This window comes from Phyllobates terribilis, unplaced genomic scaffold, assembly GCF_046119375.1.
Source record: "Phyllobates terribilis strain yellow unplaced genomic scaffold, ASM4611937v1 Scaffold_1__5_contigs__length_1240528914, whole genome shotgun sequence".
Taxonomy (NCBI): Eukaryota; Metazoa; Chordata; class Amphibia; order Anura; family Dendrobatidae; genus Phyllobates; species Phyllobates terribilis.
The window spans coordinates 83,738,869-83,757,494 of record NW_027362761.1 but is presented as its reverse complement, the minus strand read 5'-3'; the positions used below and the strand labels follow the sequence as shown (position 1 = coordinate 83,757,494).

The following is an 18,626-nucleotide window of genomic DNA, read 5'->3' as shown; positions in this document are numbered from 1 at the left end:
GAGGGTAAGAGGGAAAGCCTTTTTTCTGGTGGATTGGAAGGGGTTTGGCCCAGAGGAGAGAACTTGGGAACCCAGGGAGAACATCCACGCCCCGCTTCTCCTTGAAAAACTTCTTGCCAGCCAAAAAAAGAGGGGGCGTAAAGGGGGGGGTGTACTGTAGCATTGGCGTCTCTGCCTCCTGCCAGGCAGAGACGCCGTCCCTCTCACCTCCCCGTCCTCAGCGTCCTCCAGCGCTCCTCTTCCTGCAGCGGCCGGCGCACGCTCTTTCCCGGGCACTGTGCTTAGGAGTCCCCGGCCAAAAGCCGGAGGACCTCCCATATTTAAGGCACCTCCTCCAAAATGGAGGTGCCCGAGCAAAAGTTGTTGCACAAGTATACTTACCTCTGCTTCAGCCCTCAGGTCCCGTTGCCAGCCTGACTACCAGTCCTGTCTTCCAGCTTGTCTACTCTCCAGCCCGACAGTCTGTCTCCGGTCATCGGCCAGTCTGTCTATGGGCTAGTCCTTCTGCTTACCAGGAAGCACCTGCCAGTTACCTGCCTGCTACCTGCCTTGCCTGCTAACCCGCTCACTTGGGAGCGCTCGCCTGCTACCCGTCTGTTACCTGCTAGCCTACATGGAGGCTCTGCCGTCACTTGCTGTGACCCCCTGCCTGGTAGACCTACAGACTACTGCTTGCTCTGCTGTCACGTACCGTGACCACCTGTCAGCTAACCAGAGACTTCTGCCTGCTTGCTGTGTCCATCCGTCATACCGGTCAGTCCCAGCCATCTGACCCATGGGAGCCACCTGCTCTCTTACAAGGTCATCCCCAGAGTAGCACCTGGTCCCTCTGCCCGGATCCTCCCTGGTCACGGAGTCGTTAGCCGCCGTCCGACCAGGGTCGGTTTGGGTTGATACTTAGCTACGCCCCTCTGGGTCCCTCCTTGCACCGCGGCACAGAGGTTCCACCACACGGACCCGTAACACATACCCTATAACTGAATAGAAGACCCTCTCCTTTTTAATGGGAACATGTCGTACTCGTTACTGTGGCCCAGCTCTATGTGTCTTTAAATTGTTAGTGGGGTTTTTCCTACATTTTGGCAGCCGTTGGACTCACTGCATATGCCAGGGCTGGCTCCAGGTTTTCGTGTGCCCTGGGCGAAAGAGTCTTAGTGGGCCCCTTTAACACATGATTCATGATGCACAGATATGACAGAGAGATATAGGATAGATAAATATATAGTATAGAATAAATATGACCACCCATGCTGTGCCCTAAATAAGCCCTACACTGTGCCCCAGAGTAAATAATCCCCTCACTGTGCTCTTTGCCCAAAAATTACCCCACATTGTCTCTTATGTTACATAGTGTCCACACTGTCCCTTCTTATAACATATTCCCATCGTACTGATCCACTCTTTTTTTTTTTTACTATGACTACTACCATGCTGTATGCCCTGGTGAACTACAACTGCCATATTTTCCTCCATTATGAGATATACCCAAAACACCTTCCTTCTTTATGGACTATGACCTCCACATTGTTTTCCCCAAATGCTGACCCCCCTCCTCTATGCTTTCACTCCATATTGAGCCCCCTCTTCACACTTTTCCCTAACTCGTTACTGTGCCTGTTCTTTACACTGTCCTTCCAATACTGCCCCTTCTCCATTCTGATCCTCATACTGCCCAATCTTCAGTCACAGACTTCCCATATTGATCCATCTGCACACTGAGTCCCCCCTTTACTTCCCAATCTCCACACCAAATCTTCACATACTACCCCAACTCCATACAGAGCTGCCTCCCTCTTTCAGACCGATCTCCATACTGTTTTATCTCCACAAAGTGACCCCCAACACTGCACCATCTCCATATTGAGCCCCCTATGCTGCCGCATATCGTACAGAGTCCCCCTACACTGCCTCATCTCCACACAAAGACCCCATTACTGACCCATCTTTATAAAGAGCATCCTTATGCTACCAATTGACATGCTAACCCCCTATACTGCCCCATCTCCAAAAAGAGTCCTCGTAAACTTCCCTATCTCCATGTAGAGCGCCTTATCCTGCCCATCTTGATACAGAGCACCCTATACTGGCCCATATCCATACAGAATCCCCTTATAATGCCCCATCTCCATACAGAACCTCTATAGTGCTCCATTTCCATATAAAACCCCCCCTATACTGCTTCATCTCCATACACAGCCCCCTATATTGCCCATTTCCATACAGAATACCCCTATACTGCTCCATCTCCATACACAACCCCCTATAGTACCCTTTAGTGCCCATTTCCATACAGAATCCCCTTACACTGTCAAATCTCAATAAAGAATACCATATACTGCCCCATCTCCATATAAAATACACTTATACTGCCCCATTTATATATAGAGACCCCTATACTGCCCCATCTTCATTTTAAAGTACCCTATATTTCCATATTGAGCCCTTTATACTTCAGCATCTCCATAAAGACTCACCCAGCTGTAATACCGAATCCCCATACGGGCCCGGGCCCCTTTCCATATTAATCCCAAATGTGTATATGGCCATGTCTTCAGCTATACGAGCGCTTACCATCTCCTGGCTGCTGCACCCACACTGTCCGGTCTCTGCGGCGCTTTCATGATGTCTACATGATGTCTCCCTACCTGACATGCATCACGCTGCATGTCAGGTAGGGAGAAGATCCGGAAGTGTCAGCTCTTGCATCTTCATTTGCATTCGCGTCTGTAGCAATGCGAATGCAAATGAATGACCGCAGAACGTGTACTGCCTCCCCTCATCCCATGATGGTGAGTGAGCCCCCTTTGTTTGTTCAGGGCACCAGCACTTGTCTGGGTGCGCCGGGTGATGACTATGGCCCTGGCATACACTATAACTGAATAGCAGACCCTCTCCTTTCTAATGGGAACATGTCGTACTCAATACTGTGGCCCTGCTCTATGTGTCTTTACATTGTTAGTGGGGTTTTTCCTAAATTTTGGCAGCCATTGGACTCACTACATACCCTATAACTGTATAGCAGACCCTCTCCTTTCTAATGGGAACATGTCATTACTGTGGCCCAGCTCTCTGTGTCTTTAAACTGTTAGTGGGGTTTTTCCCAAATTTTGGCAGCACTTGTAGTCACAGCACGGGCATTACCACTATAAGAGACCTGCTCCTTTATAATGGGAACATTTTTTTTACTGAGACCCTCCTCTATGTCTCTTCAAAGGAGTATTGGGTTGCGTCCAAATTTTTGGCAGCCCTTGCAATCATTGCATGCCCAATAACAGTATAGGAGACCCACTCGTTAATAATGGTAACAACAAAGCATAGCTGGCTGATGGCTCTCTAACAATAGAGAGGGCCAACTGCTGGCCCTTTAAGAATAGTAAGGGCCGCCTGATGGCCGTATAAAAATAGGATGTGTCTGATGATGGGTCACACACCACATGGCCAGATAAGGTTGTAAAATGTTAAAATGACATCTCCCGGTGAATGCATTTGTCTTGGTTGAAAGCAATGCAAAAGTACAAAAACGCATCAAAAACACTACGTGTGAACATAGCCCAAGGTGTGGAAGAGCATTTTTGTTTTTGTGTATTTATTTTGCCTTATATACAAATCATAATATAATAATAATCTTTTTATTTATATAGCGCCAAGATATTCCGCAGCGCTTTACAATTCAGACATTATGTCCTCATTGGGGCTCACAATCTACATTCCCTATCAGTATGTCTTTGGAGTGTGGGAGGAAACCGGAGAAAACTCCTTGCAGATGTTGTCCTTGGTGGGATTTGAACCCAGGACCCCAGCGCTGCAAGGCTGCAGTGCTAACCACTGAGCCACCGTGCTGTCCATCATTACCCTCGTAGGTATGTTCCTCAACATATTTCCCAGGAAAATCCATTTTGGTTTAGTTTTTGTATGTTTTATTGTGAGTCCGTAAAAGTGGCGTAATACCGCTGACAACATTGTTGACAGCAGTGACCTGGGAGTCAGAAATGCTTCCAGGGGTTTCCCCCATGCTGTTCCCATGCCATTTGAGGACTGTTTCAATCGATTTGGGCAATTTTTAGGCCCTCTGCAGACCGCCGGGGAAGCCGCCAGAAAAATGCTTGTGTTTCCCATAGACTTACATTGGGCTCATTACTTTGACTGAGCACTCGAGCATTCTAATTTACCCGACTCGAACAATGAGTACCTGAGCATTTTAGTGCTCGCTCATCACTAGTAATTGTCTTTGGAAGGAATAATATAAGAAAAACTTGGCATTCGCTCTTCATTCAAAATGAATTGATAATTTTATTGATCACAGTGATTCCAGAATATACAACCCCTGGCAAAAATTATGGAACCACCGGGCTCGGAGGATGTTCATTCAGTTGTTTAAGCAGATTACAGACATGGCTCAAAACTAAAGTAATTTCAAATGACAACTTTAGGGCTTTAAGGAACACTAAAAGAAATCAAGATAAAAAATGTGGTACTCAGTAAGGGTAATTTTGTTCAGACAAAGTAGAGGGAAAATATTAAGGAATCACTTAATTCTGAGGAAAAAATTATGGAATCACGAAAAACAAACACACAAAAGAACACTCCAATACATCACTAGTATTTTGGTGCACCACCTCTGGCTTTAATAACAGCTTGCAGTCTCTGAGGCATGGACTTAATGAGTGACAAACAGTATTCTTCATCAATCTGGCTCCAACTTTCTCTAATTGCTGTTGCCAGATCAGCTTTGCAGGTTGGAGCCTTGTCATGGACCATTTTCTTCAACTTCCACCAAAGATTTTCAATTGGATTGAGATCTGGACTATTTGCAGGCCATGACATTGACCTTATGTGTCTTCTTTCAAGGAATGTTTTCACAGTTTTTGCTCTATGGCAGGATGCATTATTATCTTGAAAAATTATGTCATCATCCCCAAACATCCTTTCAATTGATGGGATAAGAAAACTGTCCAAAATATCAATGTAAACTTGGGCATTTATTGAAGATGTAATGACAGTTATCTCCCCAGTGCCTTTACCTGACATGCAGCCCCATATCATTAATGACTGTGGAAATTTGCCTGTTCTCTTCATGCAGTCATATTTATAAATCTCATTGGAACGGCACCAAACAAAAGTTCCAACATCATTACTCACCCCACCTCCCCTGCACATCACAGGGCCCTGTGACGTGCAGTTCCCTGCTGGATCCCGCGACTGCGCTGTTTCATCTGTACAGATAGCGCTCTTCATCCTGCCGTCAGTGTAGTGTTTTGCAGCAGTGAACTTGTGTGCAGGATCTGGGAAGGCAGAGTTAATCACCGGCGCCTGCGCACAAGTTCCCTGCTGTACAACACTACATTAACAGCAGGGAGAAGAGCGCCGCCTGTACAGAGGAAACAGCGCAGGCACGGGATCTGGCCGGGAACTGCATATTACAGGGCCCTGTGACGTGCAGGGGAGGTGGGGTGAGTATGGAAATAGGGCTAGTAGGCGGGCATTTCTTGGTGTCCAGGGGACGTGAAGCTTAGCAGAAATAATTTAATAAAAATGCTATTACACAGCAACCAGACCGCTAATATGGGCCATACAGGTAAGTATAGATTCACATTTCTATCACCTGTATGCCCATATTAGCAGTCTGAAAAGTCCCAGGGGGTGACAGATTCACTTTAACCCCTTTACATCACAAGATGATTTGCACGTTAATGACCAGGCCAATTTTTACAATTCTGACTAGTGTCATTTTATGAGGTAATTACTCTGGAATGCTTTAACGGATCCCCCTGATTCTGAGACTGCTTTTTTCATGACATATTGTACTTCTTGATTGTAGTAAAATTTCTTTGATATCACTTGCGTTTATTTGTGAAAAAAACTGAAATTTGGCGAAAATTTTTAAAATTTTGCAATTTTCAAAATTTGAATTTGTATGCCCTTAAATCAGAGAGATATGTCACACACAATAGTTAATAAATAACATTTCCCACATGTCTACTTTACATCAGCAAAATTTTGGAACCTAGTGCTCGCTACTTGAGTTTGCATCGGGTACTCAGGTATGCACCATGTATCTTGGGTGCTCGAGTGACATGCTCAAGTCCCCGCCCGCATGTTTCACGGTTATTAGACACCCAAAAAAAAACATGCGGGGATCGTTCATGCATGGCAGGCAATCCCCGCAAGTTTTTTTTGGCCGCGAAGCATATGGGGCGGAGACTCGAGCATGTCACTTGAGCACCCGCGATACTCAGTGCATACCCGAGCACCCGATGCAAACTCAAGTAGTGAGCATTTGTGCTCAACACTAGTCTCCATTTCGTCATCTTTTTTATTTTACTTTTGAAAAAAATACAAACCCTAACCCTAGCCCCACCTTAGCCCAAACCTAACCCTAGCCCAACCCTAACCCCAACCTTAACCCCAACCCTAACCCCAACTCTAACCCTAGCCCATTCATAGCCCAACCCTAACCCTTGCCTAACCCTAACCCCAACCCTTACCTTAGCCCAACCCTAACCCCAACCCTAACCCCAACCCTAACCCTAGCCCAACCCTAACCCAACCCTAACCATAGCCCAACCCTAACCCCAACCCTAACTCTAGCCCAACCTGAGAGTTTAATTTTTACGCCGTTCCTTGTGCGGTATAAGTGATTAGACGACTTTATTCTTCGGGTTGGTGCGATTACAGCGATACCAGAATCATATCGGGTTTTTATGATTGACAGCTGTCACACACTAAAAGACGCATTTTTTTGTAAAATCTAGTTTTTGCGTTGCCATATTTTGAGAGCTATAATTTTCCATATTTTGGCCAACATAGTCATGTGACGGCTTGTTTTTTGCGGGATGAGTTGACGTTTTTATTGGTGCCATTTTCAAGAACACAACATTTTTTGATCGCTTTCTATTCCGATTTTTGTGAGGCAGAATAAACAAAAACCAACAATACAGAAATAGTTTTTTTTTATTTTTTTATTCTGTTCCGCGTTTGGTAAAATTGATAAAGCAGCTATATTCTTCGGGTCAGTATGTTTACAGCGGTACCACATTTATATTGTTTTTCTATGTTTTGGCGCTTTTACACAATAAAAGCTATTTTACAGAAAAAAAAATGTTTTTGCATCGCTTTATTCTGAGAGCTATAACTTTTTTATTTTTCGGCTGATGGAGCTGTATGGTGGCTTGTTTTTTCCAGGACAAGATGACGTTTTCAGCTGTACCATTTTTATTTATATTCGCCTTTTTGATCGCGTGTTATTCCATTTTTTGTTTGGCGGTATGATGATAAAGCATTGTTTTTTGCTTCGTTTTTCTTTTTTTTACAGTGTTCACTAAAGGGGTTAACTAGTGGGACTGTTTTATAGGTCAGGTCGTTTCAGACGCGGCGATACCAAATATGTGTACTTTCATTGTTTTTCATAATAATATTTATTGATGGGTACATTATATTTTTATTTTTGGTGGATTATTTTTTTATTTTTATTTTTATATTTTTACAATTTTTTTTTTTTTCCACTTTCTGACACTTTTTTTTTACTTTTATTCTTTGTCCCACTATGGGACTTTCACTTTTTTTATTCTGATCGCCTGTATAGCACAGGAATGCAGCACCATCCCTGTGCTATACAGGCTGTCAGTGCTGAAGATGCAGAAGATATTTTGGTCATGCACTGCGCATGACCAAAATATCTTCCTGCTGTCTGGTGACCCGGATGTTGTCATGACGACATCAGGTCATCATGGCAACATCCAAGATGCCACGGCAGACAGCCCTGGAGGTGAGTATCCCGATCACCTCCCCTTGCCACCGCAATGCTGCGATTGACTTTGATCGCAGCATTGCGGAGGTTAATGTGCCGGGAGCGGTGCGGGACCGCTCCCAGCACATAGCACTGGGTGTCAGCTGTGACGTATTAATATGCATTAATATGCTCACGGGGCCCCATACTGCAGTAAGGGCAGTAATGCCCTGATGGCGGCCCTACACTGTTATCACAATTATAATATTGTGTTTAAACATGCACTTACCTGCAACCTGCACTTAGAATGCACACCCCCGCTCCACTCAGCAGCCTCGCTTTAGACACACTGTAAATTTGTTTAGGCACACCACAAATTTTGAAAAATTTCCAATTTTCAAACTTTCAATTCACTCCCCCCCAAACTAGCTAGCAATACCACACAAACTAATTAATAAACAATATGTCTACTTTATGTCAGCATCATTTTTCAATTGTAAGTTTTTTTTAGAATGTTAGAAGAGTTAAAATTTAGAAGCAATTTTTCATTTTCAAACAAATTTACAAATCCAACTATTTTATGAACTTATCCAATTTTGAAGTGACTTTAAGGGGGGGTCTATATACTAGAAAAAAACAAAACAAAGTGATACCGTCTAAAATAATTGCATTACTCAAATTATTCAAAACTACTAAGTCCTCTCTGTGCTCCCGTATTTCCTAACACTGTTATCAGTCTCCCAGATAATGGAGATGCTGGTTGTCGCTACATAGGTCTCTCCCAGGTTAATTTAGTACATGGTGATACTGCTGACAGTGTCCACTTACTGAAAAAGACATCGCTTCTAATAGCATTGTTAATTTTCTCACTATCTTTGTATTCCAGTCTGAATGGTTATTTAATAACTTTAACGTTACTATACGTCTAGCATCTCTGATATATTAGATTTTGCCTTTGGGTGGTACAATCTGTCAGCTTGTGTTTCTATTTAGTTTTCAGGTTTCTATATGGTTATATTGCATTCCTTACATATTTATTAATCCATTGTCAAAATACTAATTAGATCCTCCCAAATCCTCCCCCTTTTCCTTTGCACCCATTTTCTCTATAAATTACTGCTACAGTTGCTTTACTTGTATACAGCTGAAGAAGAAGCCGGTAGTGCTTCGAAACGAATAATAGTTTACCATCTTATGTTTACAAGGTTTTTTATCCACTGCAACCATCAACAGAGAGTATTACCTCTTACTGCAATACAGTGATGACACCGCTACATAGTCTTTCCTTCCGGCTACATCATCTACAAGCAGATTCGTTGGGAGTTGATATTCCTGTTTTTCCTTGACCGTCCTCCGGTCTCTGCAGATCTGTCGGCAGCAGTAGTCTTGTATGTGAACTGCTAGTTGTTGTCCACTCAGTGCAACATTAACAGGTGAGTTGCTCTCTCCACTCATCTTAGTCATGTTACCCCTGGTGATGCCCTATGTGCACAGGTGATTCTTTTTTCTTCTTTGTTTCTTTGACCACCACAGTCTCCCACACACAAATGTTGTGCCCTCTACACCCCAAAAACAGAGCTTAAACTTCCCATAGGGGTCCCCACAAAAGCTACTACTTGCCTATGTATCCTGTCAGGTCCCGGCTCCTCTGTTACTGAGCTAGTCTCTGATGTCCAGTAACATGGCCAGAAAATATCATATGACTTGAAGATCCTCACAAGTTCTTCAGTCTGTGCCCAGATGGAATAGTGGAGCATGAGGACTCCCTGCTCCACCATTATATTCAGCTGTATCTGTGAGACACACCTCAAACCTGGGTCAGTGGTATATCTCACCAATTTTGGAACTGGCCCACTGGTAGTTGAGAGATATCGTGTTAAGAAAGATATTATACTGGCTTTGCCTATCAGGGTCATTCTGCTTTCCATTATGTGATGGCCATTGTGCAACTGGTGTTGTTTGGAGGGGCAATCTTCTGGCATTTTTAATAACTCTGCTGGTGACTATGAGGAAAATTCGAATGATGTTGTTGGTGGGCTTACTCTTGGTGATTATCGGTAACACTCTACTTTCTTTTTTTCTCTTTGCAGTTCTAGTGATTTTGGAGGATATTCTTCTGTTATCATTAAAGAAAGGGAACTTGTCTATCATTGTAAATGCAAGCTCTAAGCTCGCTTTTTAAGGAGGCATATGAAAGGCGTTCCTGAATGAGGGCACTTGGAAAATAGGGAATCATACAAAATCACTACACACCCTTACGTACATGGACACATACTGTATATACTCACAAATATTTAGAGAGCCCTTACCTCAGACTCTTCCGTTGAGAAGCCAGGGATGCTGGAGATAGTTAATAATCATCTCGGGATCTAATTTGTTTGGATATATGTGAACCAGGAACACTGGCAGTCTCCCAGTGTACAGATAGATTTATTAAAGGATTGTCTTCTTCATTTATCTTCATGAGCGCACCGGTCTTCTGCCTCCTGGCTTCCTGCCTGCAGTGTGGCGGAGCACTCTTGATAATTGACTGTCCAGACCAAGCTACATGGTCACATTATAGGCTCAAATTGTGCGCTCTCTGATTCTGCAAGCAAAGGGAACTTTGCTTTTGCAGCATCTGAGACTGCAGAGGCATGAAAGCTAGCTAGATCCAGCATTCTGGCCAGCTTCAGAGCAACGCTTACAATCTCTATAGCTAAGAGCTTACAAGCAGTGTTCCATTAATAGGAGACAGGCCACCACTGTAGTCCTTAACCTAGGCAGAAACCAGCAAAGAATGCAATTTTATTGTTAAAAATCCTCCGTTCTCAAGAATGGAGAGATTTCTAATTTCAAAGTTGCTTGATTTTACAAGCACCTTGCAATTTTAACCATTTATGATGTTGACGACAAAATCACAGCATCTTCTAAATTATGCATCTTCTAAACTTTGCTTTTGCAGCATCTGAGACTGCAGAGGCATGAAAGCTAGCTAGATCCAGCATTCTGGCCAGCTTCAGAGCAACGCTTACAATCTCTATAGCTAAGAGCTTACAAGCAGTGTTCCATTAATAGGAGACAGGCCACCACTGTAGTCCTTAACCTAGGCAGAAACCAGCAAAGAATGCAATTTTATTGTTAAAAATCCTCCGTTCTCAAGAATGGAGAGATTTCTAATTTCAAAGTTGCTTGATTTTACAAGCACCTTGCAATTTTAACCATTTATGATGTTGACGACAAAATCACAGCATCTTCTAAATTATGCATTATCAGGTAGGATCAAGATTACTGCTTTTTACTTTCATTTTCTGTGCTGATGACTTCTAATTCTGCCAGACTTGTACATTTACAGTAGTGCTGCTGATAACATCAATAAGCCCCCAAGGAGACTACCTGTGTTGGCCTACATGCTACTACTGGTTACTACAGGTACTACTACAAGGAAAAGGTTATCAGAGAGTGTTTTTCAATTCATTCGAGTGTGACGTGCATAGAACTGAGATTGACAATTTTTTTTGATAAGAAATAAGTCAAATTGATCAAATTATTTAAAATTGAACAGTTTATTGCTCAAAAAAACGTTTAAAATTTCAACATCACCAAGTACTTACTGGTTTGGACCAGCTTGAAATACAGACATTTCAAAACACGAAAGTGATATATCTTGGTAAGTACTGAAAACTGACCTCATCAGCAACATGTTACCAAGAAAAAAAAAAAAAAAATCAGATATTTCCTATATAAGGATGATGACTGATCCAACTTTTTATTATTTTGTATTTTTTATTAGAAATAAAACCAATTTGTCAAGGTTGCCACGAACAATAAGGTAGATACTTGAAAGCTGTCTATAAGAAAAAAATGTTTTAGTTGTCCATGGAAATCAATTACACATAGCTGTCATTTTCAAATTTTCAAGAGCATTATGTGAAATTAAAGAGGTTTTCCAATACTTTTGCATTGATGGCCTATCATCAATGTCTGATCAGCCGGATCCCACACCCAGCACCCCCGCTGATCAGCTGTTATCGGTGCCGGAGGAGGGGTCAGTCAGCCAGAAGTACTTACTTGCCAAGCTTGGCCGTCTACTTCTAGTGGCCGATGCTTAGTACCACACATTCGCCTCCTATTCTAATCAATTGGAGGCGGATGTGCAGTACTTCGTGGCAGCCACTACAAGTAGACGGCAAGTAAGTACTTCCGGCCGATGTCCAATGCCACCGGTATCAGCTCATCGGCGGGGGTGCAGGGTGTGGGACTCAAGTCGATCAGACATTGATGGCCTATCCCAAGGATAGGCCATTAATATAAAAGTAGTGGATAAACTCTTTAGAGAGTTTTTGGTATTCTTAAAATTGATGACCTCTCCTTAAATGGAAGAACAGCGAGCACAACCACTGTAAAAAGTATGACACTGTGCAATATGGAGCAATGTAAGCTCATCTCAGTGCTTGGGCCTCTCCAAACAGCTGATTAAATTGGGTGCCGAGAGTTTTGACCACGACCGCTGCTGATACTATCCAAAGGATAGGACATCAATTTTAAAAACCTGAAAAACCTATTTAAAGCTGCACATTGATTGGTTGCTATGGACAATAATGACAATTTTCATGAATCTCCACCCTTGTCTTCTACCAGTCATCACACTTTTCTTATTTTTCAAATATGCAAGTCCTGTATATATCAATCATGCTTGAATAGTATTACAAGGAATCCCAGATATTCTTCAAAGTCCCATTTGCAGTGAAAATTACCAGTGTTATATTTTACAGATATAAAATGATTTCAAGAAATATACAAACAGCAAGTTTATTTATTAAAATGTCAGCAGGAGAGGCTGGTCACATTTAGCGTAAGTAGGCAAAAAACTAGCCAACGCTTTCTATAAAAGCACCAGCAATGCGTTCATAGCCATTGTGGTTCAACTTGAGGTTTCAGTAGCAGTTAATGAAGAAAAAAGGGTAACAAATTTGGGCAAAATTCTGAATTTATAATATTTAAAAACTTATATGGACAGAAGTATAAAATTATTCTTCTATTCCTCTCTTTGGGAACCTATCCAATTATAAGTGATACGGTTTTCGAACTTTCTTTACAAGTATTCCATAAAAAATACCAAGAAGTTGAGTTAAAGAACCCAGCTAATCTGACCTGGTGCGTCGCCCTCTTTAAAAAGGAAGTGCTACTAAAAACTTACTGACCAAAAAACCTCATGGACCATTACTGACTTCTAGAAATGTTCCATAGAGCCAACTCACACTTCCTTTACTGAAAACAGGCATAACATGCAAAAAAAAAGCTCCGCTGATTTGAATAGTAGTTGGTCAGAATCTTGTGTCAGAGATGGGAATCTCTGAGAGCTATTGAATGATTTCCTGTACCTTATATTTTAAGAAAACAATGGACGTCTCATCTTCTTGTTCTTACCATTGGGATCTTCCAACATGTTTCAACAACATACAAGAAGATCACTTTCCTTTTTGGATGAATATCCTTATTGACTCAGCATCATCTTTCTAATAAAGGGGGTAGAGCTACTGATGGGCCACATGTACATAAACAACCAATTCTTATACTTTATGGTAAATGATACTAATTAATCATCAAGCTGGAGGTCCATTAATGCACTCCATTGGCTGTGGTCTCCTCTGTTAACTTTTGTAGGCTTCCGAAAATGACTTACAATAGGGCACTGATAAATTATTAAATGATACAGAATTACTCATTTAAACATATGCATACAGGCTGACAAGTCAATGTAGAGTAAACTAGATATTTCTGTCAAAAAACTACTTGCATGGACCAAGACACAGATCACTGTCTATGTAGATAGAGATAACTCTCATTAGGTCAAAGCAATACTGTACTTCTATAATATTTTCAGGGCCACACCGAGGATTCGGCATAGCAACTATCTTTAGCGGCAAAAAGAAACAGCTCAGGTTCTTAACAAATATGATATTTGTTATTAGTAAAGGAGTTATATGGCCTGAATATTAGGTGTTCAATCGAGAAGTTTGCCATTAAGGGGACATTCTCATGTTATTTAATTGCCTTAGTTAAACAGCATGAAAATAAGCAAGTTTGCAATTGACTTACTTTTTTTCTATCTGCTGTCAATCTGCAGTGACAGCTGTTATCTTTCAAAGTAAGCAGCTCCTTTCCTTGGAGCTCAGCCACTAGTATCTGTCCAGACCTTGGCAGAGTGTGAAGTTGTTTGCAGTAGATAATATAACTCCTAACATACCAGCCACCTCTCTCTAGCTCATTGATTTCTATTCAGCAGTTAACTGCTCACCTCCCTCCCCTCACTCCCCTCCCTCTCAGCTCCTGATGAACTGCTATTATTAATCTTGCAAAATCACCAGCCCTGCAGCTTTCAGATCAGGTCTCCAAACCATGGCTACTAGTACTACATCTCTGATATACTCCAGAACTGCCACTCAAAAAGGAGTTCTTGTCCCCCCAGTAAGCAGGAAGTGAAAGGGACTGTAATGAGACTACATAGCTCTAACCTGTTCAAGAGCCAACTTGAGAATACTCCTTTCAAGCTAATTAAAATGTAAGCTTCCACGACAAAAATCCTGTGAACAATGCAGCATAAGCAGAGATGTAATCTGAAGCTCCTAAATTACAATGTGAAATCTATAGCATCCCCTTAGCTGCAATGTACCATTTACAATACTGGTATGTTGTTGTGTGGCTATAGGGTTCCCTCAGGCACTGAGGACTTAGCACGATTGATACCCCTAAACCTCTGATGTCGAGCATGCATATTGCTCTATACACACACTCACACATACACGTAACTGATTGTACAAGTTACAGTCAGAGATTTCTATGTGGATAGCTCTGCACAAGATTGAGGCAAGCACAAGTCGTGTACATCTATGATTATAGACCTATGTGTGTTGCTTGTCTATATAGTGCGCTATATTAGTGATAGTGTGTATAGCAATATATACACAATCATCAAATAGACTCAGCCATCAAGATCTTGGCCCAATGATTGCATTTTATTAAAATGCAATAGTACAGATTACGAACTGGTTTGATATGTAGCATTTAGAGAAGTGAATACTAAATGTTTGCATCATGAAAGGGGTTCTCCGGGGCCAGCATCAATTTTTGCAATCTCTCTATATGAATGCAAATTGCTGAATCCTGACAATGTGCATTTTTTCCATTCTTTTGTCATCACATGACCACATGGATGTGATTGCATCCTTGCAGTCACATGCCAACAAGTAACTTTTTCTGTTTCTCTCAATGTTTTATTGAGAGAAGTAGATGAGAAAGTAGTCAAGATGTGAATGCAACTATGCAAATTGTTCACACTGGTAAAAGAGCAGAATCCCCAAAGGTGCAAAATGCATCCTATCAGAATTCTGCAATCTGCAGTCACAGAGTGGCTGCAGAAATTCATGTGGAGATTGGAAAGCCCCTTTAAGCTTTGGTGATATCAACAGTGAAAGTTCATTTGATATCAGTTTAACTGAGAATAATATAATTTTGTAAACTACGTGTATAATGTATATATGTGCAGTTCTTTAGTGATAATCTCACGCTGATAAAATAATGATTTTATTGAAATAACAACACACAGTCTAGTAACTGACAGATCACTGGAATCAGCTAATCTGCCCCTACATCATGCTGCTCCCAGATTAAATATCAAAAGCCTGATGACAGATATCCTACACAGGGGATGTCTGGGCAAAACTAAGATTTCCCAGGTGGATTTATGTTCAAAAATAACAAAAGAAACTATGCTCACTTCCCAGAAACCAGCGCAGGCCGTTCCCTCGTCTATATTTACACTTGCAGAAAGTCATCACTGTTTAAAGCCGCGGCAGGACCACATGGAACTATAACTGACTGCCACAATCCGGTGACTTCCACAGCACTAATGTCGCACTGTGGAAATCATCTGCCGGGAGACGAGTAAAGCTTTTTTTTTTATATTTTAGTATACGAAGCCACCTGGAAAATCTTTATTTTGCAGAGAAAAACCCTTTAAGGCATCAAAATATACTGTCTACAGGATCCAATCATATACATTAGTAAGGTTATGTTTTGGGAAATCTGGTGTAGCAAATGCAGTCTACAAAATTTTTAAAGCTCTGTTCACATTTGTCTGCGTTCCATACATTTTCATTGCTTCTGATCGTGGTAAAAATCTAATAGGCCCTTAGGGAAAAATGACTCTTAATGAGCCAGAACAGGTTAGGACAGATCTATAATATCTGTCATGGATCCTGTAAAAACTGGACCATATGACATAAATGTAAAAATAGACTTGTTGTCTTTTCAAAAACAGCTTTAAAGGGGTTGTCCAGCCTTTAGCTACAAGTCTGCACTCATTCTATGTGACTGCAGACTTGCGAATCCTCATATCGCATACACTGCATGCTGTGAGAATTCTCCGATGCCGGCACCTGGAGCTGTGGGCATGTGAGTGCAAGTATGTGATTTGCATACATGTGGGCATGTGGGCATGGCCTCACTCAATCCATGTGTATTGAGTCAAGCTGGACAAGTCTAGTCTGAATGTGACTAGAAGTATGCAAGTATGCAGTATTGCATACTTGAGGTGACATGACTGCCCGCTCCAGCAGCAGAGAATCCTCACAGCGCACAAGTCTGCAGTCAGATAGAGTGACTGCAGACTTGTTGCCTAAGGCCGAACAACCCCTTTAAGGAAGTGTAAAATAGTGGAGACTAGATGCATTGATAGGCTGCTATGAATAATAAGACCACTGTAATCTCGACACAAAACCCCTCCATATTTCTTTGCAATTCCTACTAAATAATAGGTAAGTGTGCCTGCATGAATAATTACAATAAATCAGTCACTGGTGTAAGTTAAGTAGATATTATAGTATATGGGACACATTACTAATTCAATGAAAAAGGTATATCCACTCCTGTACACACTTCAAGTATAAAATTCTGTTTTGAAAAAAAAAAATTAAAGTGTGTGATAGCGTTTTCATTTACACAGCAGTTTAATGCTTATAAAATAATACAAAAAGTTGTATACAAACATCCATAACAATAACAATTTATAAGGATGGTCTCTCTTTAGTGCACCATATACCATAATAGGAGAAAAAACTGGCTTATGGCATACATATGGGATGTTGAATGTTGACACGACAATAGAAAATAATATCAGGGCAAGCTACATCACTTCCTTGAACAAAATTGTACAAAAACATCAGCTTCTAACTAGATATAACATAATACTGATAGTCACAGTTTAACAATGAGCAACTGTGTTCTTGGTGGTCTCCATCTAATGTAGTATAAAAAACAGTTCCTTGTATGTCCATTACATGATTCAGGTAACTTCAGTCATGGATGAAGAGTGATTCTGTTGGAAAGAATACAGATAATTGCATTAGGTACGTCGATCCCTTAAATGCCTTTTACGATCGTAGGATGTTATATATGATTATCAAAAGAATTTTAGAAAATTTAAGAAAATTATTATATGCATGTTACAGACATCACAGTGCTGTAGTGGTATTTAATAGGATTGTAGATAAACCTTGTAAGCTGCTTTGACTTATTGGGGCAGACATGTCCAATTTTACCTTTTTGCACTTCCTTTTTTCCTTCCCTTCTTCCAAGAGCCTTAACTTATTTTTTCCGTTGACCTGGCCCTGTGATGGATTCTTTTTTTGCGTCTCGAGTCACCTTACCATTTAATGCACTGAAAAATTGGTGATAGATTCCAAGATGTGTGAATTGCTGAAAACTAATACAATTCCACCATTGTTGTTTCACCATTTTATTATTTTACTTTCTGTGACAGGCAGAAGTAGTGCTGTTGCTTTAAAAGCATCCAGCAACTAGAAAAGTTAACACAACCACAGGAGACAGGAAGTGGTTTGCTTCAGAAGCATCCAGCATCTAAAGGGGTTAACACAGTCACAGGAGACAGGGAGTGGTTAGCAGAGTCCCAGGGGGATTGTGGGGTAGTTGTTTTCTATGCTAACAGCAGACTAAGAGATCAGTGGTGTGTGATTTGTTTCTCACAGAAGTTCAGGCAAGTGAACGATAGTGGAACAGGATTCCAGTAAAGAGTGAAGCTGAGCAAAGCTCAGAAACCCCTTGTACTGCTAGTTGAGAAAGTCTATCATGGGGCAGGAAGAGAAGACTGGAAGGAATTGTGTCACAGGGATCAACTCCCTAAGCAAACCCTCCCCCTTCTTCCATCTCACTGTACTATAAAAAATTCTGTGTACTACTGTGCCTTTGTAAAGAAGATATTTGATGTTGAATAAGGGAAAGCCTGTTGCTTTAAAGGACTTGATTTGTACTCACCGTGCTTCTACTTTAAATTCTACTGTTCACCTGTTCATGAGGACTCTGTCAAGTGTGTCTGTGACAGCAAGTGAATACATCTTATGCCTGAGAAAGCTGCAATGTATGGTCGCCCTGAGTAACAGTTCTTCCAGGATTCCAAGAATTCATGAGACCTGTCTCACCCCTATCTAAACCTAGCAGTGTGGACGTTCACACATGGTCAAAATTGTTGGTATCCCTCATTTAATGAAAGAAAAACCCACAAAGGTCACAGAAATAACTTGAATCTGACAAAAGTTATAATAAATTAAAAATCTATGAAAATGAACAAATGAAAGTCAGTCATTGCTTTTCAACCCTGCTTCCACAGAATATTTAAAAAAATTAAACTCATGAAAAAGGCCCGGACAGAAATGATGCTACCCCTGGAAATAATGTGACAAAAGGGACATATTAAATAAATCAAGTTGTGTCTACTAATTAGCATCACAGGTGTCTACAATCTTTTAATCAGTCAGTGGGCCTGTATATAGGGCTACATATACTCACTGTGCTGTTTGGTGACATGGTGTGTACCACACTCAACATGGACCAGAGGAAGCAA

General features: G+C 41.3%; 1 protein-coding gene across 1 annotated transcript in view; it reads right to left on the bottom strand.

The window, feature by feature from the left end:
• Positions 1–12,348: 12,348 nt before the first annotated feature.
• PLPPR1 (phospholipid phosphatase related 1) overlaps positions 12,349–18,626 on the bottom strand; it is a 304,348-nt gene continuing 298,070 nt past the window's right edge. Inside the window, exon 8 of the mRNA XM_073664656.1 lies at positions 12,349–17,084. Coding sequence (XP_073520757.1) covers positions 17,052–17,084 — 33 coding nt within the window. The 3' untranslated portion in view covers positions 12,349–17,051. The remainder of the gene's footprint in view (positions 17,085–18,626) is intronic.